Source organism: Anolis carolinensis, unplaced genomic scaffold (assembly GCF_035594765.1).
Source record: "Anolis carolinensis isolate JA03-04 unplaced genomic scaffold, rAnoCar3.1.pri scaffold_12, whole genome shotgun sequence".
In the NCBI taxonomy this organism is placed as follows: domain Eukaryota; kingdom Metazoa; phylum Chordata; class Lepidosauria; order Squamata; family Dactyloidae; genus Anolis; species Anolis carolinensis.
In genome coordinates, this window is record NW_026943823.1 from 19,638,292 (window position 1) to 19,660,214 (window position 21,923).

The 21,923-nt window shown below is 39.3% G+C and overlaps 1 protein-coding gene across 4 annotated transcripts in view; it reads right to left on the minus strand.

Moving 5' to 3' along the window:
* Window positions 1-21,923, minus strand: part of mcf2 (MCF.2 cell line derived transforming sequence) — an 86,956-nt gene that overhangs the window by 41,346 nt on the left and 23,687 nt on the right. The window contains exons 4-10 of one of the 4 annotated variants that reach the window (XM_062963666.1): window positions 19,473-19,563; window positions 5,210-5,329; window positions 3,967-4,083; window positions 1,553-1,702; window positions 1,340-1,467; window positions 620-734; window positions 400-519 (exon numbers count right to left, since the gene is read on the minus strand). In XM_062963666.1, coding sequence (XP_062819736.1) covers window positions 400-519; window positions 620-734; window positions 1,340-1,467; window positions 1,553-1,702; window positions 3,967-4,083; window positions 5,210-5,329; window positions 19,473-19,563 — 841 coding nt within the window. Of the gene's footprint in view, window positions 1-399; window positions 520-619; window positions 735-1,339; window positions 1,468-1,548; window positions 1,703-3,966; window positions 4,084-5,209; window positions 5,330-16,894; window positions 19,448-19,472; window positions 19,564-21,923 lie in introns of those variants that run through there. The other 3 variants (XM_062963668.1, XM_062963669.1, XM_062963670.1) reach the window with 3 other exon arrangements.

The following is a 21,923-nucleotide window of genomic DNA, read 5'->3' on the forward strand; positions in this document are numbered from 1 at the left end:
TTCTGTTGAAGTTGTCCACATGCTTGTGGATTTCAATGGCTTCTCTGTGTCGTCTGACATGATAGTTGTTGGGAATGGTCCAGCATTTCTGTGTTCTCAAGTAATATCCTGTGTCCAGGCTGGTTCATCAAGTGCTCTGCTATGGCTGATTTCCCTCACAACCTCTGAGGATGCCTGCCATAGATGTGGGCGAAACGTCAGGAGAGAATACTTCTGGAACAGGGCCACACAGCCCGAAAGACATACAACAACCCTATCCTTTTTTTATTAATTCATTTTGACATCACCCATCCTGCTGTTCCGTTCCAGGAGAAACACGGTCCCCAAGATTCCCTTTTCTTATTCTAATGAGATTACAATGTCTATTCCACACTTTCCTAGACTGAAAGATTGTCTCACCTGTGCCGTTTTATCGATGTTCTCCAGGTCCGAGAGCCTCTGCTTCACTTGGGAGATATTATCTCCGGTATCGGGCAGTTCCCCTTGCTGCTCCATTAAAAATCCTATGGCTTTACTGAGCTAAAAAGAGAAGAATATTTAAAGAAAGGGGGAAATATAATGTTATGCAAATACTTTTGTTAATTCCAAAAGCATCCTTTAGAAAGGTGGAAAATCTGACCTCTTCGAAATGTTGCTCGAATTTCCAGAGCTGCAAATATTGTTCCATTTTCAGCTGGTTTTTCTCCCAGAATCCATCAAAAGCAGTTTCCATCTCACGCAACTGGGCAAGCAATCTATTTTACAAGAGACAGAAAATTTAGAGGCTTTTTCAATGCTCTTGATCTTATTTCCATGTAGATTTACCAATAATAATAATAATAATCATCATCATCATCATCATTATTCTTATACCCCGCCTCCATCTCCCCGAAGGGACTCGGGGCGGCTTACATGGGGCAAAAACCCAAGCAAATACAGTAAGGAACATAAAACACATCAAACAGCAAAAACCGCACACAAAAGGAATAAACATGGTTGCTGGATGGTTGCTTTGGGTAAATATCATAGTAATAGTAGTAGTAGTAGTAGTAGTAGTAGCATTTTGGTAGCACTTTATTAACTACCTTATGTTTACAAAATACACTTAGCACACTTTCGCCCAGTTCGTTTTTCACTGTATTTTAATATGTTTTTACCAATATTTTTACTATTTCTATGTTAAAAACATATTAAAATACAGGCTTGCGCCACAGCCTGGCCCGGGTTCCATAGCATTGAGCCATGGAGGTCAAAGTGGGATCAAACTGCATTAATTCTACAGTGTAGATGCACCTTCAAGCGGTGGTGGTCATTCCACCGGGATGTGAGCCAGCCTTAATGCAATGCATGATCCGCTCACCTGTTCACCGTTTCCCACTCTCCAGATCTCTCTGGCGTTTGCTCTTCATCGGCATCATCATCAGTATCATACTCCTCTAAACTACGCAACAGCATATTCCCCTGTTTGGTGACCGTGGTAATATCTTCCTGCAAAAGACATCAAAACATTACTAGTTTTTTTGTTGTTCAAAAAATAACCTTGGGATCGATTAAAGAATCTGTCGCAACTTGCCTTCAGCTGGTAGTATTTCTCTGTCCGCACGGCCAGGATGCGCTCGATCGAGTAGGTGTCGTCCGGCAACTCCGTTTCCGCCAACTCCATACCAAACGACTGGAGCATCTGGGCAATTTCTTTCACCGTTAAAGCAAAACTTTCAATAGCCTGGAAAGGGGAAAAAACAGATTTTCCATTAACTTGATTCATAGGTTAGTTAAGAAATAAATAGATTGCCAGATTGAAAACTGGCAGGGTTTCGTCTTCCTTTCATGGTTGTATTGAAGAGGAAATTGAAGCAAGTCTTGACTTGTCATGCAATTAATATGAGCTAAAATTTCTTCTTCTACACAATCACTAAAGATACACTTGCTGGGTTCACTTGTTGAATATGGGTGAACTGTAACTCCCATCGTTGGTGGGGTTCAGAGTGCTCTTAGATTGCAAGTAAACTATTCATCCCAGTCCCTACAACTCCTATAAATCATGGCGAATTCTCCCCAAACCTCTCCAGTATGTTCAGTTGCTGATCAATTCCTCTGTTTGCTGTGTGCCATAGAAAATAATAGGAAAGGGTTATGGGAGAGGCAGTGGAAATGCAAATGGTCATGCAAATGGAAAGAGAAAGGAACACTGGGATGTGCTCACTGTAACCTGCAATGTACTGGGAGAGAGTGACTTGATGGCTCCTCAATACTGGGAACTATAGCCTGTTTGTGGAGGCTGGGGGCTGTCTGTGTGAATGGACACCTGGGTCACATACGCACATACAGTTTTCACTTTTATTATGTGTATAGAAGATAATACACATAAATAAAATGTTGAATAAAATGTTGGGTTTTGGGAGGAAGTTTTTTCTTCTGGTAGTAGGATGGAGTAGTAGAAAGCAGATTAAGGCAGCCCCAGTAGTTAAGCCAGGAAGATCCTTCCAGCTAAATGAAATTAAAACTGCTCTTAAGTGCTCCTTGTAGGACGGGAACTATTTGACCATGTTTTATGCTGCTTGAAAGCCTACTTTAAACTCCATAAAACTCTTTTTTTTCAAATTGTAAGTCAACCAGCTTGCAGGTAAGGATGGAACAGAAATGGATCGATTTCACCGTTTTGGTAGAGAATTGGATCTCTTAGGAAACATTTACAGGGGCGAAAAAACAACAATTGGAAAAGTTTTGATCTCAGCACAAGAAAAATGGCACATTTCACAAAAATGCATAGCTTTCTAGGGGAGGGATGCACATTTTATTTACACCAGAGGGGCGGGGGAGTGCACTACTTTCCAACAGTGACGTTCTGCATATGTTTTTGGTTAACGCAGAGGCGGTCCAACTGTGAGGCCATTTAGGTGGTCGCCTGTGACGCAATCATTCCGGGGGCGCTGTTGAGGCCCCCGGGAGGATGGTGCCACTCCCGCCTCCTTTTTCGGGCCTTGCAGGCCTTCTTTGGGCCTTTTTCGGGCCACCCGGCCCACCGGAAGGTCCAATACAGGTTCCGGAAGGCCTGACGCGGGTTCCGGAAGCCCGCGTAGGGCCTTCCGGTGGGCTGGGCAGGCCTTCTGGAGCCCGCTGCCGTCTGTTGGAAGCAAGGCAAGTAGGGTTTATTTGTCTGTGGAATAATGTCCAGGGTGGGAGAAAGAGCTCTTGTCTGTTGGGAGGCAGGTGTGGATGTTGTAATTAATCACCTTGATTAGCATTTAATGGTCCTGTGGCTTCAAGGCATGGCTTCCTCTTGCCTGAGAGAATCTTTTTTTGGGAGATGTTAGCTGTCACTGATTGCTTCCTGTCTGGATTTCCCCTCTTTTCAGAGTGTTGGTCTTTATTTAGACTTTTCCTTAATTCCTCCTTATTATCCAACATTTTTGCTTATCCAATGCTTTTATTTTTCAGTGATTTTTTTGGGGGGGGGGCAAAATTTCTGTTTGCCTACACTTGAAAATTACCTTGGACCTGCTCTGGGTTAACGTTTAGCAACTCAGAGGGTTCTTTTCAATTCGGACTCCAAGTGCATCTATGCTGTAGAATGGATGCAGTTCGATATTACTTGAACTGCCATAGCTCAGTGCTACGGAATCATGAAAGTTGTAGTTTGACATGCCTTCCCTACCAAAGAGTGCCTCACCAAACTACAAATCGCAAGATTCCATATCATTGAACCATGGCAGTTTGAGTAGTATTGAACTGCATTCATTCAGTGTTGTATATACAAGACCCAGAGTGGATTCACTATCCATAGACATTGGAAACTGTTGCTGTCACTGCTGCTATTTCATTAATGGAGAAGCAAGACAATCCCAAATGCACTGAGCCTTCTTCTGCAACCACCCCTCCTCCACTTGAATTATGTGCCAGATGGCAATCTTGTCATTCTGTCTTGGTCTAGAATGAAGCAGATGAAGTTGTAGTGAATGTGAATGGCATATGGGGGAAAGGACATACTGTTCTGAAGATCACCCATCTCGTATGGCAGTACTCCAAAGTGCCACCAAATTCGGGCGTCAGCTGCTTCTCGTCGATGTATGTTAGTAAGTCGCTGACTGAACTCAGCATTACAACCTGGAGACAAATGGGAGCAGCCAAAGAAAAAGACATTCAATAACCAGACAGCTAGAAACCTTATTTTACAGAATGCAATCCTCTTCCAATGTTGTGGGACTCCAATTCCCAACATCCCCAGTCAATGTAACCACTAGCTGAAGGTGATAGTACAGTGTAATGTTATTGTTTATTGATGTATTGTATATTGTTATTGTTTTGTATTTGATATTTCTGTGAGCCGCCCCGAGTCCCCTCTGGGGGAGATGGTGGCGGGATACAAATAAACATTATTATTATTATTATTATTATTATTATTATTATTATTATATTATGACACAGCAAACAAGATAGATATGCTGGATTTCGTATCACAAAATCACAAGTCGAACACTTCCCAAGCGTCTAGGACTGTGTGATGTATTTTAGGATGATGCGCTCAGATCCCAGTCGGGTGGCCTTTTGCAGTTGGCAGATCGTAATTTTGTCAATGTCTATTGTTTCCAAATGCCAGCTGAGATCTTTTGGCACGGCACCCAGTGTGCCCATCACCACCGGGACCACCTGCACTGGTTTCTGCCAGATTCTCTGAAGTTCAATCTTGAGGTCCTGATAGCGGCTGAGTTTTTCGTGTTGTTTTTCGTCAATGCGACTGTCACCAAGGAACTTTCCATGCAATGTTTTGTTGTGCCAGCTGTCAGCTCTAGTTTGTAGTGCGGTTTTCTTGTTGTTGTTATTATTATTATTATTATTATTATTATTATTATTATTATTATTATTATATATTAGCATAGCATGTTACTGGTGATAACTACGTATTTAATAAAGATACAGATGGAGCATCCCTTATCCAAAATGCTTAGGGTCAGATGTGTTTGGGATTTCTCCCCCTTAATTTTGGCCTACCTGAATTTACACATGTGAACATAATGAGATATCATGGAGATCTCTCATTTATTCTTCACATATACCTTATACACATTGCCTACTATGTGCAATAGTTTTGTGCAGACGTGTACACTGAACCACAGAAAGCAAAGGTGTCCCTTTCTCAGCCACCCATTTGGATAATATTGGGGTATTCTGTATTATGGAATTCCAGATAGAAATGACAATCTATGTAGTTAAATGGAAGAGGTTGTCATACCGGAAGCTTGAGAAGGAAGTCTTCTTGGCTAAACCGAAATCCAATATCGGTGAAAGTACGTTGGAAAAATCCGGTGGGACGGAGGACCATCACAAGGTGGAGGTTGCCTGGGAAAAATGCCTATAAATTGGGGGGGGGGGGGGGAATAGAGAGAAACAAGAGAGGAAAACACTATTATCCTTCCCATAATCATCCATAGGAATATTTCTAGGAGAAAATTGTCATTCTGAACCTGAGCAGAGCAGGGTGGCTCGTCCATCTGAGGCACAAGTTTGCACTCTAGTTAATGCTCAAAGTTAATTCATGCATTTGAGGACATTGGGTTCTTTAATGGGGCCCAAGGCAGGTCATATCCATTTGCGTAATGCTATAAATCCCAGAAACTACAACTCCCAAATGGCAAGGTCTATTTTCCCCAAACTTTACCAGTGTTAACATTTGGGCTAATAAATCGAGTAAAATAACACATGTAATAATAATAATAAATACAGGAAAATAATACATGTAATGCCCACCAAACCTTTCCAGTATTTTCTGTTCGTCGTGGTAGTTGTGTGTGCCAAGTTTGGTTCAATTTCATCATTGGTGGATTTCAGAATGCTCTTTGATTGTAGGTGAACTATAAATCCCAGCAACTACAACTCCCAAATGACAAAATCAACCCTCCTCACAACCCCATCAGTATTGAAATTTGGACATATCAGGTATTTGTGTTAAATTTGGTCTGGCGAATGAAAATACATCTTGCACATCGGATGCTTACATTACGATTTGTAACAGTAGCAAAATGACAGTTATGAAGTATCAACAAAAATAACTTTATGTTTGGGATCATCCCAACATGAGAAACTGTATTAAGGGGTCGTTGAGAACCACGGGCCTAGAGATTAGGAAAAGTCATCTTGGTCATACTCTGATAAGGGCCAAATACAGTCCACAGGTAGGCCTGATGTGGATCATTTTTGCTTTGGAGAGAAACAGAAGGAGAAAATTTAGATTTGGTTTGGTTTGGTTCTGTTTTGGCAGCAGAACCAACTCACTTCCTTCAACGTCCTACCTCCAAGTTTATTCTGCACAACATAAAGCAGGGAATATACAATCAATACAATCTTGATATAGAAACACGTTAAAGACCTTGTTTTGGCACCTGCCCCTTCCTATATTAAAAATTCACATCATCAGCAAATTTCCAAACACATTCAGGAGCAAAGAGACATTTTCAGCATCAAACGTAATGACCAAGAGAGTCAACACCAGCAGCAGCTCTGGAAGACACAACATGATCTAGTGCCATTATTTCAATCGTGTATTAGAACTAATCATGTACAGTAGAGTCTCACTTATCCAACATAAACGGGCTGGAAGAACATTGGATAAGCGAATATGTTGGATAATAAGGAGGCATTAAGGAAAAGCCTATTAAACATCAAATTAGGTTATGATTTTACAAATTAAGCACCAAAACATCATGTTATACAACAAATTTGACAGAAAAGGTAGTTCAATACGCAGTAATGCTATGTAGTAATTACTGTCTTTACGAATTTAGCATCAAAATAACATGATGTATTGAAAACATTGACTACAAAAATGCGTTGGATAATCCAGGATGTTGGATAAGCAAGTGTTGGATAAGTGAGACTCTACTGTATCTCCATCACATCTATCACACATAGCAGAATTATAGTTCAATATAATTTTATGGAAAAGAGCCCCTGGTGGCGCAGTGGGTTAAACCACTGAGCTGCTGAACTTGCTGACTGAAAGGTCGGATGTCAAAATCTGGAGAGAGGGGTGAGCTCCCGCTGTTAGCCCCAACTTCTGCCAACCTAGCAGTTCGAAAACATGCAAAGATCAAGAGATACGGCTCCAGCAGGAAGGTAAGAGCGCTCCATGCAATCATGCCAGCCACACGACCTTGGAGGTGTCTACGGACAATTCCGGCTCGTCGGCTTAGAAATTGAGATGAGCACCAACCCCCCAGAGTCGGACACAACTAAACTTAATGTCAGGGGAAAACCTTTACTTTATACTTTCATGGAACCGACATAAGAAGCAGCTGGAGGATGACTACAGGTTTAGTTCTATGTCTTAACATGTTTTAATTGTTTCATTTGTATTTACCGTATATACTCGAGTATAAGCCAACCTGAATATAAGCCGAGGCACCTAATTTTACCACAAAAAAACTGGGAAAACATTGACTCCAGTATAAGCCGAGAGTGGTAAATTTCAGAAATAAAAATAGATACCAATAAAATTACATTAATTGAGGCATCAGTAGGTTAAATGTTTTTGAATATTTACATAAATCTCAAATTTAAGATAAGACTTTCCAACTCTGATCAAATCATTATTCTCATCTTCTTCAATGTAAACGTGCTTATGTATCCTTTTAATAATAGAGTAAAATAATACATGTAATAATAATAATAAATAGAGTAAAACAATACATGTAATAATAAATAGAGTAAAATAATACATGTAATAATAATAATAATAATAATAATATCAGAGTGAAATAATAAATGTAATAATAATAATAATAATAATAATAATAATAATAATAATAATAATAGAGTAAAATTAATGTAATAGTAGCAAGAATAATAGAGAAAAATAATAAATAATACCAATAATACAGTAGAGTCTCACTTATCCAATGTTCTGGATTATCCAACGCATTTTTGTAGTCAATGTTTTTAATATTTTAAAAACATTTTAAAAAATATATGATATTTTGGTGCTAAATTTAAAATACAGTAATTACTACATAACATTACTGCGTATTGAACTACTTTTTCTGCCAAATTTGTTGTATAACATGATGTTTTGGTGCTTAATTTGTAAAATCATAACCTAATTTGATGTTTAATAGGCTTTTCCTTAATCCCTCCTTATTATCCAACATATTTGCTTATCTCACTTATCCAACATTCTGCCAGCCCGTTTATGTTGGATAAGTGAGACTCTACTGTAATAGAAAAAAATAATAAATTTACCATATATTCTCAAGTATAAGCTGACCCAAATATAAGCCAACCAGGACCCTCACCCGAGTATAAGCCAAGGGGGGCTTTTTCAGTCTTAAAAAAGGGGCTGAAAAACTGGGCTTATACTCGAGTATGTACAGTATATGTAATTTGATTTTAACAGTTGAAATGTGCTATGTATTGTTGGTTTTTTCATGTAATTGTGGCATTGAATAATTGTCAAAATTGGAAGCCACTCTGATCCCACCTCAGGGTGAGACAGAGCAGGGTAGAAATATCTATATATATAAATGAGTGATGGCATCACGGCGACTAACAAAACAACAAAACTACAGGCCCCCCAACCTCGAAATTTGACAACACAACCCATCATTCACGCCTCTAGGTTGATACAACAAAAAGAAAAGAAAAATAAAGTCCTAATTAGAGGGAGAGGAATAATTATTTTTATCCAATTGCTACCAGTTAGAGGACTAATCTCTGCCCACTTGTTCTCCTAGCAACCAACTCAGCCAGGGGATAGGCAAACTTAGGCCTCGGCCTGTTCCACAGATTATCTAATTTGCACTGGATTATATGGCAGTGCAGACTCAAGGCCCTTCCACACAGCTATATAACCCATTTATAATCTTATATTATCTGATTTGGATTATCTGGACTCCACACTGCCATATAATCCACTTCAGTCTGCATTTTATACAGCTGTGAAGAAGGGGCCTCATATAATCCAGTTCTAAGCAGATAATATAAGATTATCAATATAATATGTAATAATTACTGTGATATAGAATCATAGAATCGTAGAGTTGGAAGAGACCTCATGGGCCATCCAGTCCAACCCCATTCTGCCAAGAAGCAGGAAATCGCATTCAAAGCGATTAATAATAATACAGAACAATATAATCTCTAAAATCAGGACAGTAAATAAAGAGCAACACTCTGAAAGGATAAGCCACAGCAACGCATGGCCGGTCAAAGCTAGTAGTAAATAAACAAATAAATAAAAAATTACATGGGTGTAGCACAATGCATTGCTTCTCTGGAGGATACACTTTGCACGGTATTATTTGACATTGAGCTCCGTGGATGAGCCATGCCACCCCAATGTTCTTGCGTTTCCCAGAGCTATTTTAAAGCAAAGCTTTAAAAGTAGATGTAAATTGATTGCCAAGGACTTCGTCCAATTTATGGCAAAGGGAATTTTGCCAGGAACTAAGAGCTGGCCGTTGTAAGAAGGGCAACGTGCTCAAGAGAACGGAGAAAGGTTCGTTCAGACCAGCCATGTGGGAAGGGATCTGGTTGCATTTGTATTAGAAACATACAATCATTGGAACAATTGCTTTCACATCTTGCTGCAATTGCGCTATGTTGGCCATTATTAATATAGATTCCCAAAGGTGCCTTTAACCTGCTGCAATTGTGCTTTATCTGCCTTGTGCAATAAAGTCCTTTAAAACTAACTGGGAGAAAGAATTTACTGTATATACTCGAGTATAAGCCTAGTTTTTTAGCCCTTTTTAAGGACTAAAAAAGCCCCCCTCAGCTTATACTCGGGTGAGGATCCTGTCTTATATTTGGGTCAGCTTATACTCAAGAATATATGGTACATTTATTATTTTTCTCTATTATTATTGGTATTATTACATTTATTATTTTACTCTATTATTATTACATTTATTATCGCACTCTATTATTGTTGCTACTACAGTAGAGTCTCACTTGTCCAACACTCGCTTATCCAATATTCTGGATTATCCAATGCATTTTTGTAGTCTATGTGTTCAATACATCATTAAAATGATACATTTTAATATATTGGGTTTATGGTTCCCGTCCCCTTGATCAGGTCATGTAAGTGTTATTTATTTCTATAATTGTATTTTTACTTTGCTTAGTAATGTGTTATTATGTTTGCTATGTAATGTTTGTGTTGTTTTTATGATTGGAAACCGGCCTGAGTCCCATCCGGGAGATAGGGCGGTATATAAATAAAGTTTATTATTATTATTATTATTATTATTATTATTATTATTATTATTATGGTGCTAAATTCATAAATACAGTAATTTCAACATAACATTACAGCTTATCCAACATTCTGCCGGCCCGTTTACATTCAATAAGTGAGACTCTACTGTATTACATTTATTTTACTCTATTTTTATTATTATTAATAATAAATTTATTATTTCACTCTTATATTATTATTATTACATTTATTATTCTCTATTTATTATTACATGTATTATTTTCCTGTATTTATTATTATTATTACATGTATTATTTTACTCTATTATTATTATTACATGTATTAATCCCTCCTTATTATCCAACATATTTGCTTATCCAACATTCTGCCGGCCTATTTACATTGGATAAGTGAGACTCTACTGTATTACATTTATTTTACTCTATTTTTATTATTATTTATAATACATTTATGATTTCACTCTGATCTCATTATTATTATTACATTTATTATTCTACTCTATTTATTATTACATGTATTATTTTCCTGTATTTATTATTATTATTACAAGTATTATTTTACTCTATTATTATTATTATTATTAAAAGGATACATAAGCACATTGACATTGAAGAAGATGAGAATAATGATTTGATCAGAGTTGGACAGTCTTATCTTAAATTAGAGCTTGATGTAAATATTCATAAACATTTAACCTACTGATGCCTCAATTGATGTAATTTTTGGTATCTATTTTTATTTCTGAAATTTCCCACCCTCGGCTTATACTTGAGTCAATGATTTCCCAGTTTTTGTGGTAAAATTAGATACCTTGGCTTATATTCGGGTATATGAGCTGGTCATTGACCGTAATAAAAGGTTTACATGTATATTCGGGTCAGCTTATATTTGAATAAATATGGTATATCGTAAGCATTTGTACTCAAGCCTATCCCCTCTCCTTTAAATGCAAATCTTATTCATCAGAGATTTGGTTATCTATGTTTTGAGTTTATAAGTAAAGGTAAAAATTTCCCCTTGTCATTAAGTCTAGTCGAGTCCAATTCTGGGGGTTGGTGCTCATCTCCATTTCTAAGCCAAAGTGTCGGCGTTGTCCATAGACACCTCCTAGATCATGTGGCCGGCATGACTGCATGCAGCACCATTACCTTCCCACCGGAGCAGTACCTATTGATCTACTCACATTTACATGTTTTCAAATTGCTAGGTTGGCAGAAGCTGGGGTAACAACGGGAGCTCACCCTGTGCCATAGATTCGAACCACAGACCTTCCAGTCAGCAAGTTCTGAAGCTTAGCTGTTTAACCCGCTGTGCAATTGCGTATACTATTAGCCAAAAGATTATGATAAATATATGCAAACATATTCAGGTTTATCAACAATATAGGTAACGGTAAAGGTTTCCCCTGACGTTAAGTCCAGTTGTGACCGACTCTGGGGGTTGGTGCTCATCTCCATTTCTAAGCCGAAGAGCCGGCGTTGTCTGTAGACACCTCCAAGGTCATGTGGCCACTGGCATGACTGCATGGAACGCTGTTATCTTCCTGCCAGAGCAGTACCTATTGATCTACTCACATTGGCATGTTTTCGAACTGCTAGGTTGGCAGGAGATATAAAATTCAGTAAAATGCTTTTCTTTGAAAACAATACCCAGAATTTCCTACCAATTGGTAGATTCTGGAAGTTGTTGTCCAATTTTTCATCTTCATCCAGTACAGACCTCAATTTTGGTCCTGCTGCTTGAATCCACTCCTTACTACCTTAAATCCACCCTTGCAACCAAGAGAAGAAAGGTTTGTTTTTTTTTTCCAATCCTTTCCTCTCAACCTTACATAAGCAAAGCTGCTTCATTCAGCTCCACTGCCATGCTGCACAGGAGAGCTCTGGGCAATCTTTTTTATTCTATTCGGAGGCTTTAACAGTGACATTGGGTTCCTCGCATGGCTTGGTTACAAAAGCAAAGCAGTTATAAATGGAATTGACTTTGGAGTCCCTGTGGCACCCTAGTTTCCCAAGTAAATGGGTTCAAGAGCACATCATGTCTGAACTCTCATTAGAAACCAAAAGGATGAAAGGAAGACTATTCTGGGTTGCTGTGAGTTTTCCGGGCTGTATGGCTATGTTCCTGAGCATTTCTCTTGACGTTTCACCCACATCTATGGCAGGCAACCTCAGAGCTTGTGAGGTCTGTTGGAAACTACGCAAGGGATGATTATATATAATAACTAGCTGTGCCTGGCCATGCGTTGCTGTGGCGAAGTCTGGTGGTATGGGAAATAAAGTATTGAGGAATTGGTGGCAGTTAAGGTAAAGGGTAAAGGTTTTCCCCTGACGTTAAGTCCATTATAAATGGGTTATATAGCTGTGTGGAGGAGCCTTGAGTCTACACTGCCATATAATCCAGTTAAAATCAGATAATCTGTATTTTATAGGCAGTGTGGAAGAGGCCTAAGTGAGGCCTAACTCTGCCTGTCCCCTGGGCTGAGTGGGTTGCTAGGAGACCAAGTGGGCGGAGCTTAGCCTTCTAACTGGCAGCAATTGGATAAAAACAATTATTCCTCTCCCTCTAATTAGGACTTTATTTTTCTTTTCTTTTTGTTGTATGAATGTAGAGGCATGGATGAGGGGTTGTGTTGCCCAGTTTAGTGTTTCTGGGATGTGCAGTTTTGTTGTTTTGTCCTAGGCCGAAATTTCATTACCCTTTATAAATCTCTATATATAAAATATATAATATATTGTATATGTGTGTGTGTGTGTATATATATATATATATATATATATATATATATATATATATATATATATAATATTGATAATATTATAATGGAATACAATATTATATTACTAATAATACAATATAATAATATTAATTAAATATTATATATCCAATGTAATATTACCAATACAGTACAGTCTCACTTATCCAACATAAACGGGCCGGCAGAACGTTGGATAAGCAAATATATTGGATAATAAGGAGAAATTAAGGAGAAGCCTATTCAGCATCAAATTAGATTATGATTTTACAAATTAAGCACCAAAACATCATGTTATACAACAAAGTTGACGGAAAAAGTAGTTCATTACGTAGTAGAGCTATGTAGTAATTACTGTATTTACGAATTTAGCACCAAAATATCACGATGTATTGAACACATTGACTCCAAAAATGCGTTGGATAATCCAGAACATTGGATAAGCGAGTGTTGGATAAGTGAGACATTTAACCTACCGATGCCTCAATTAATGTAATTTTATTGGTATCTATTTTTATTTAAATTTACCACCCTCGGCTTATACTGGAATCAATGTTTTCCCAGTTTTTTTGTGGTAAAATTAGGTGCCTCGGCTTATAGTCGGGTCAGCTTATACTCGAGTATATACGGTATGTTAAATTGGGTTAGATTCTATGATGAGATTAAAAAACTATACCAACATGTGCTACAGGATGTCCCTTCTGCAAAAACAAAGTTTGTGCAGTTAAATAAATTTTTCCATGATTTTAATGAGTAAAATTGGTAAAATTAGGTGCCTCGGCTTATATTCCGGTTGGCTTATACTCGAGTATATCCAGTATGTTAAATTGGGCTAGATTCTATGATGAGATTGAAAAACTATACCAACATGTGCTACAGGATGTCCCTTCTGCAAAAACAAAGTTTGTGCAGTTTAATAAACTTTTTCCATGATTTTAATGAGTAAAATTGGTAAAATTAGGTGCCTCGGCTTATATTCGGGTCGGCTTATACTCGAGTATATACGGTATGTTAAATTGGGTTAGATTCTATGATGAGATTGAAAAACTATACCAGCATGTGCTACAGGATGTCCCTTCCGCAAAAACAAAGTTTGTGCAGTTTAATAAACTTTTTCCATGCTTTTTATGATAGAACCAATTAGGAAATGACTTTTATAACAATACAAATCGTGTTGCATAGTGTTATAGTCCCTTTTAAGGGACAGTGACATAATTGAAGAGAGTCACCTGTTGTTAGTCCATCGATTAAATCAGTTTGTGCAGTTTAATAAACTTTTTCCATGATTTTATGATAGAACCAACTAGTAAAATTGGTAAAATTAGGTGCCTCGGCTTATATTCGGGTTGACTTATACTCGAGTATATACGGTAATTATTTTTCCAAGGACAGGTAAGCCAGAAAACAAGAACAACAACATGGGACCTTCCCTTTGACATAACTGGGACAGTTGTCAGGTGTGCATGCAGCAAACATCCTAGCAGTAGATTGCTGCTTTTGAAAAGTAACCTATTTTTTAAAATGTCTCTCTAGTTTATATTTATCCTTTCAAGATGCAAAACTATCTATATATATAAAAGGAGAATGGCATCGCTCCACCGGGCAAAACAACAAAACTAAAGGCCCCCAACCTAGAAAATTGACAACACAACCCCTCATCCACGTCTCTACATTCTTATAAACAAACTACACATCCCTAACCTTCATGGGGCCAAAAAAACCCCCAAAACCGGAATGCACCCCTTTGTGACCCACCTTGATTGACACTAAACAGCCTTGCAGCTTCAAAGCCAGGCTGCCTCCTAGGCCACAGCAAAAAAACAAATAACCAAAAAAAAAAAAAAACGCCACTTCAGTGTGAATTTTAAACCATTGTGTAGACGGGCCCTCATATAATCCTGTTCCAGGAAAATCATATAACATCAATATAATGTATAATAATGACTGTGCTCTAATAACAATACACAACAATATAATCTCTAAAATCATGACACTCAATAAACAACAACACTCAGAACACAGGGGAATTCCACACAGGAAACAACCAGGCCCAGCTAACACCTCCCAACAAAGGATTCCCTCACGTAGGAAGCAGCCAGGCTTGGAAGCTACAAGACCATTCAATGCTAAACAACTTAAATAATCACACCCAGCTAACACGTCCCAGTAAAGGATTCTCCTAAGTACTAACCAGGCAGAGCTTGAAGATGCATGCCTATTCAATGCTAATCAAGGAGATCCATGGCAACACCTGCCTCAACCAGACAACAGTTCTTTCTACCATAGTGCACGTTATTCCACACATATATCAACCCCTTAACACTAAACAGCCTTGCAGCTTCAAAGCCAGACTTTGGAAACCACGAGGCTACTCCATCTCATTCAACCTGGCCTAGCAAGCATACCCTATGTAGAAAACGGCCAGGCTTTGAAGCAGCGAGGCTATTCACTGCAATTTCAATTGGCCACAGCAACGCGTGGCAGGGCACAGCTAGTGATGCAATGAAAAGATACCGAACCTCCTACAGAGAGAGAGAAAGAGAGAAAAAGGAGGAATACCGTGTTTCCCCGAAAATAAGACAGTGTCTTATATTAATTTTTGCTCCCAAAGAGGCGCTAGGTCTGATTTTCAGGGCATGTCTTATTTTTCCATGAAGAAGAATTCACATTTATTGTTGAACAAAAAAAATTTATGGTTGGATTTTTAAAAAATGAAAATTTATTGTCTATGGTACAGTAGTTGTCATCACAAAACAGCATAACCAAATTGTGAATTCTTTCAAGAATGTCTATATTATATTTTATTGCTATACTGTTTTTAAATTACTGTTTTAAATTTCTGATTGTATGTAAATTTATGTTGTTGTTGGGCTTGTCCCTTCTGGGAGATGGAGGTGGGATACAAGAATAAAGTTATATTATTATTATTATTGTATTATAACACAGCAAACAAGATAGATATGCTGGATTTCATATCACAAAATCACAAGTCGAACACTTCCCAAGTGTCTAGGACTGTGTGATGTATTTTCGGATGATGCGTGCAGATCCCAGCAGGGTGGCCTTTTGCAGCTGGCAGATCGTAATTTTGTCAATGTCTATTGTTTCCAAATGCCGGCTGAGATCTTTTGGCACGGCACCCAATGTGCCCATCACCACCGGGACCACCTGCACTTATAATTAATTAAATTATTATGATTATTATTATTTTATTATGACACAGCAAACAAGATAGATATGCTGGATTTCATATCACAAAATCACAAGTCGAACACTTCCCAAGCGTCAAGGACTGTGTGATGTATTTTCGGATGATGCGCGCAGATCCCAGCAGGGTGGCCTTTTGCAGTTGGCAGATTGTAATTTTGTCAATGTCTATTGTTTCCAAATGCCGGCTGAGATCTTTTGGCACGGCACCCAATGTGCCCATCACCACCGGGACCACCTGCACTTATAATTAATTAAATAATTATTATTATTATTTCTTGATACTACCTTTATTTCCATGTACAACAATCTATGGTATGTACATTTACCGATCCTGCATGCTTCCAAACAAAAACCTTACTAGGTCTTACTTTCGAGGGAGTCCTTATATTTAGCAATTCAGCAAAACCTCTACTAGGTCTTATTTTCCGGGGATGTCTTATTTTAGGGGAAACAGGGTATGTTCCCGAGATGTTCAGTTTAAGTCTGCTGCCAAGCTCATTGCATCACGAATGACAAATGCTTTGGACAGAGATTGAAAAATGCAACATTAATTGCCAAATGTACAGCAGCGGAAAAAGCGAGCCGGTTTTTCTCTGCCTGGATCTCTTTCGCAAAGCCTGCATTCAGCAGTTTTGTCCTCGAATGAACGCTGCACTGCCATGCGGCAGAGAGAGACAGCGTATGAACTTAGAATCTGATTTAGGAAAGGTAAAAAAAGACTGCAGGGAAACCCTTACCGCATTTCTCCGGCCCTTCATCTTGCCTCTTGGGGGACTGGCTTCAGCCATCTCTTTGGCACTCAGGGAACGGACCGGCCTTGCCCAAAAGTCAATGCGGCATCCGTGATGAAACAGGACCCGGCTTCTTAAAAGTCACCGGGGCAACCGGCTTTCTGTACAGCTGCATCTCTGGGTGCCGAGGGAGCAGCATCATTGCACAGCTCCTCTCTCCCATCATGAGTTAGCTGTGTTCCCATCATTGGCTAACTGCAAACTGGGCAAACTGGTGATTCTTTAATCCAGAGGAAATGAGAGTGCCAAAAAAGAGAGAGGCATGAACAGCCTTTTGGCTGCGCTACCAGCAAAAGAAGGAAAGCGAGGGAGGAAGCAAAGGAGAGACAGACGAGAAAGGGAGACGCTCATCGGCCAAGAACAGCTGTAACATTTTTTTAAGGTGGAATGCAGAAGTTCAGAGACATGTAATGCTGTTACATGTTCCAGAAGCATTCTCTCCTGATGTTTCACCCACATCTGTCGGGGGTGCTATGAATGTGATTTCCTGCTTCTTGGCAGGGGGTTTATTTATTTATTTACATCATTTATATTCCGCCCTTCTCACCCTGAAGGGGACTCAGGGCGGATCACATTACACATATTAGGCAAACATTCAATGCCTTTTTAACACAGGATAAAGACAAACAAACATAGCTCCGAGCGGGCCTCGAACTTATGACCTCCTGGTCAGTGACTCATTGCTCTCCCATCTGCGCCACAGCCCCGGGTTGGACTGGATGGCCCATGAGGTCTCTTCCAACTCTAATATTCTATGATCCTATGATTCTATGATCTATGGCAGGCATCCTCAGAGGTTCTGAGGTCTGTTGGAAGCTACGTAAGTAGGGTTTATATATCTGTGGAAAGTTCAGGGTGGGAGAAAGAGCTCTTGTCTGTTTGAGGCTAGTGTGAATGTTGCAATTGGCCAGCTTGGTTAGCATTTCATGGCCTTGCAGATTCAAAGCCTGGCTGCTTCCTCCCTGGGGGCATCCTTGGTTTTATTTATTTATTTATTTGCAGTACAGTAGAGTCTCACTTATCCAACATAAATGGGCCAGCAGAACGTTGGATAAGCGAATATGTTGGATAATAAAGAGAGATTAAGAAAAAGCCTATTAAACATCAAAATAGGTTATGATTTTACAAATTAAGCACCAAAACATCATGTTATACAACAAATTTGACAGAAAAAATAGTTCAATATGCAGTAATGCTATGTAGGAATTACTGTATTTACAAATTTAGCACCAAAATATCATGATATATGCGTTGGATAATCCAGAATGTTGGATAAGTGAGTGTTGGATAAGTGAGGCTCTACTGTATTTATATTCTGCCCTTCTGACCCCAAAGGGGACTCAGGGCGGATTACAATGAACACATATATGGCAAACATTCAATGCCAACAGACAAACAACATACAGGATAGACAGACACAGAGGCATTTTAACATTTTTCCAGCTTCACGATTCCGGCCACAGGGGGAGCTGTTGCTTCACCGTCCACTAGTGGCTGTACTTCCTCATTCCTTGTGTTTTGCTGGCAGTTTTATGGTGTTGTAAATTAGTTAAATTAGCCTCCCGCATAAAGCGTACCTAAATTTCCCTACTTGACAGATGCAACTGTCTTTCGGGGCTGCATAGGTCAAAAGCAAGCTGGGCTGTTTAATGGTCGGGGGCTTAACCCGGCCTGGGCTTCGAACTCATGACCTCTCGGTCAGTAGTGATTTATTGCAGCTGGTTACTAGCCAGCTGCGCCACAGCCTGGTTGGGAGGTGTTAGCTGGCCCTGATTGTTTCCTGTCTGGATTTCCCCTGTTTTCAGAGTGTTGTTCTTTATTTAGGCTTTTCCTTGATCCCTCCTTATTATCCAACATTTTCGCTTATCCAACGCTTTTATTTTTCAGTGATTGGTTTGCGGGGGGAGAGGCGCCAAAATTCTGTTCGCCTACACTTGAAAATTACCTTGGGCCGGCCCTGCTCCCGAGTCATAATCCAACACTCAAACATTATGTCACATTGGCTTTACCAAAGCTACTCACACTATGCATTCAAACAAAAGTACTAAAACAATCTGAATACAATACAGTTGAACTACACCATCCAACCCTAAGGCAATACTTTAAACTGTGGAGTAAGGTCAGCAACTGTGGTAGATCCAAGGAAGAGCTTTCTCCTTCTGCAACTCACCAGGAGCTTTGAAGATGACTCTAAAATGGGGAGGAAAACCCCCAAAGTGGGGGTTTCAATGCTCAATGCTATGGAATCCTGAGAGTTGTAGTTTGGTGAGGCAGAAGCACTCTTTCACAGAGAAGGCTAAAGACCCCGCAAAACTAAAATTGCCAGTATTCTATAGAATAAGCCAAATAATATCCAACGGCATTCACTCATTCTACAGTGCAGATGCAACCCTGGAGGCATCTTTTTTTAGAAGAAGGGATTGGCCAAAAAAAAGAGAGCCTAAAGAGTCTTGGAGAACTATAAAAACAGCATTGGGGCCATGATTTGTCCAACCCAAAAGGTTTGACCTCAAGAGAGACCTACGGCTATCCTTTGCAGCGTCATCTTGACCGACGTCCACGTGTCCAGCCTTCTGTCCAGGATGAGGGTAAACTTGCTGTTCGATTTGCATTGGCTATAACAGAAGAGAAGAGGATAAAGGGAAACGGTGGAAGGGGGAGAGAGAAACTGTGACATTTTCAAAGCAGCTTAAGAAATGGGATGGTAGGGGATTAATTGGGAGTACCAAATCAGGACATTTAGAAACATGTGTTTGATCTTTCCTTGTAGCATGAAGCTCGCCCATTGAAACTCCATAGATCACATGCATCTACTAATAGGGTCTGAACTAACCTTCAGCTCGGTGATCCCTTCCATCTGAATGGCTATTCAAAGAAACCCACTCATAACAATTATCAAGAGAGTTGAGTTCACTTAATATAAAAATGCCTGGAGGTTAGGCTTCCATCAAGGCCCAAGAGCTTCAGCCAACCCACTCAGTGTCTTTTGTTGCCTTTCATCTAAGCTCCAGCAACCGCCGAAGGGACTGAAAGGGTCATGTTAGGAGAACTGAGCAGAGCTGGAAAGGGGGGAAAGAAGACAAATCCAGAGCTACAAAATTCAACATGCAGTCCAAGACAAATCACTAAGCTAGATAATATCATAGACCTGGAAGAGACTCATGATCCATTCAGTCTGACCCCTTACCATGCAGGAATACACAACCAAAATCTGTTGGTCTATATCTCCTTGTTGAACCTTTCTATCTGGAGGATACTGATGATTGTATGTAAAAGAAAGAGAAACTTGCCTAAATGCTATCACCTATAGTATCTGTCCCACTCAGCCTCTTGTTGATTGTGGAACTGCAACAATGGAAGCTTTCGCTTGCAATTTCACTCGCCAGGTAAGACATTTACCATCTTGACAATGGCTGCTTTGGTCTCTGAACTATCCAAGGTTCTGAACTATACCTTCAGCACTCCAGACAGTTCCTTTAAAGGTCCATTTTAAAACCCAGAGTGGATTTCCCATCCTTGGGAATGGGAGCCACATAATAATAATAATAATAATAATAATAATAATAATAATAATAATAATAATAATAATCTCCCCTCAAAACACAGCAGACAAAAAATCAGTACAAGAAAACCGCACTACAAACTAGAGCTGACAGCTGGCACAACAAAACATTGCATGGAAAGTTCCTTGACAAAATTGAAGGAAAAGCTGATAAGGAGAAGACCTGGCTCTGGCTCACAAATGGGATCCTGAAGAAGGAGACAGAAGGCCTGATCCTTGCACCCCAGGAGCAAGACATCAGAACAAAGGCAATTCAGGCCAAGATCGAAAAATCAGCTGATGACCCAAAATGCAGACTGTGCAAGGAAACCGACGAAACCATGGATCATATCCTCAGCTGCTGTAAGAAAATCGCACAGACAGACTACAAACAGAGGCACAACTATGTGGCCCAAATGATTAATTGGAACTTATGCCTCCAGTACCACCTCCCAGCAGCAAAGAACTGGTGGGATCACAAACCTGCAAAAGTATTGGAAAATGAACATGCAAATATACTGTGGGACTTCTGAATCCAGACTGACAAAGTTTTGGAACACAACACACCAGACCTCACAGTTGTGGAAGAGAAAAAGGTTTGGATCACTGATGTTGCCATCCCAGGTGACAGTCGCATTGACGAAAAATAACAGGAAAAACTCAGCCGCTCTCAGGACCTCAAGATTGAACTTCAAAGACTCTGGCAGAAACCAGTGCAGGTGGTCCCGGTGGTGATGGGCACACTGGGTGCTGTGCCAAAAGATCTCAGCCGGCATTTGGAAACAATAGACATTGACAAAATTACAACCTGCCAACTGCAAAAGGCCACCCGACAGGGATCTGCACACATCATCCGAAAATACATCACACAGTCTTAGACACTTGGGAAGTGTTCGACTTGTGATTTTGTGATACAAAATCCAGCATATCTATCTTGTTTGCTGTCATGCTGTCATAATAAAATAATAATAATAATAATAATAATAATAATAATAATAATAATAATAATAATCTTTATTTATACCCTGCCACCATCTCCCCATTTACCATCTTTGACAATGGCTGCTTTGGTCTCTGAACTATCCAAGGTTCTGAATTATACCTTCAGCACTCCGGACAGTTCCTTTAAAGATCCATTTTAAAACCCAGAGTGGATTTCCCATCCTTTAGGCATGGGAGCCACAAGATAATAATAATAATAATAATAATAATAATAATAATAATAATAATAATAATCTTTATTTATACCCCGCCACCATCTCCCCAAGAGGACTCGTGGTGGCTTACATTAGGCAGAGCCCGGATAGCATAATCAGATAAAAACAACATACATACATTTCACAATACAACAAGATAAAAACAAAATACAATATAAAACGAAGATATTATAATTTTTTTTTTATTTACTACATTTATATCCCGCTCTTCTCACCC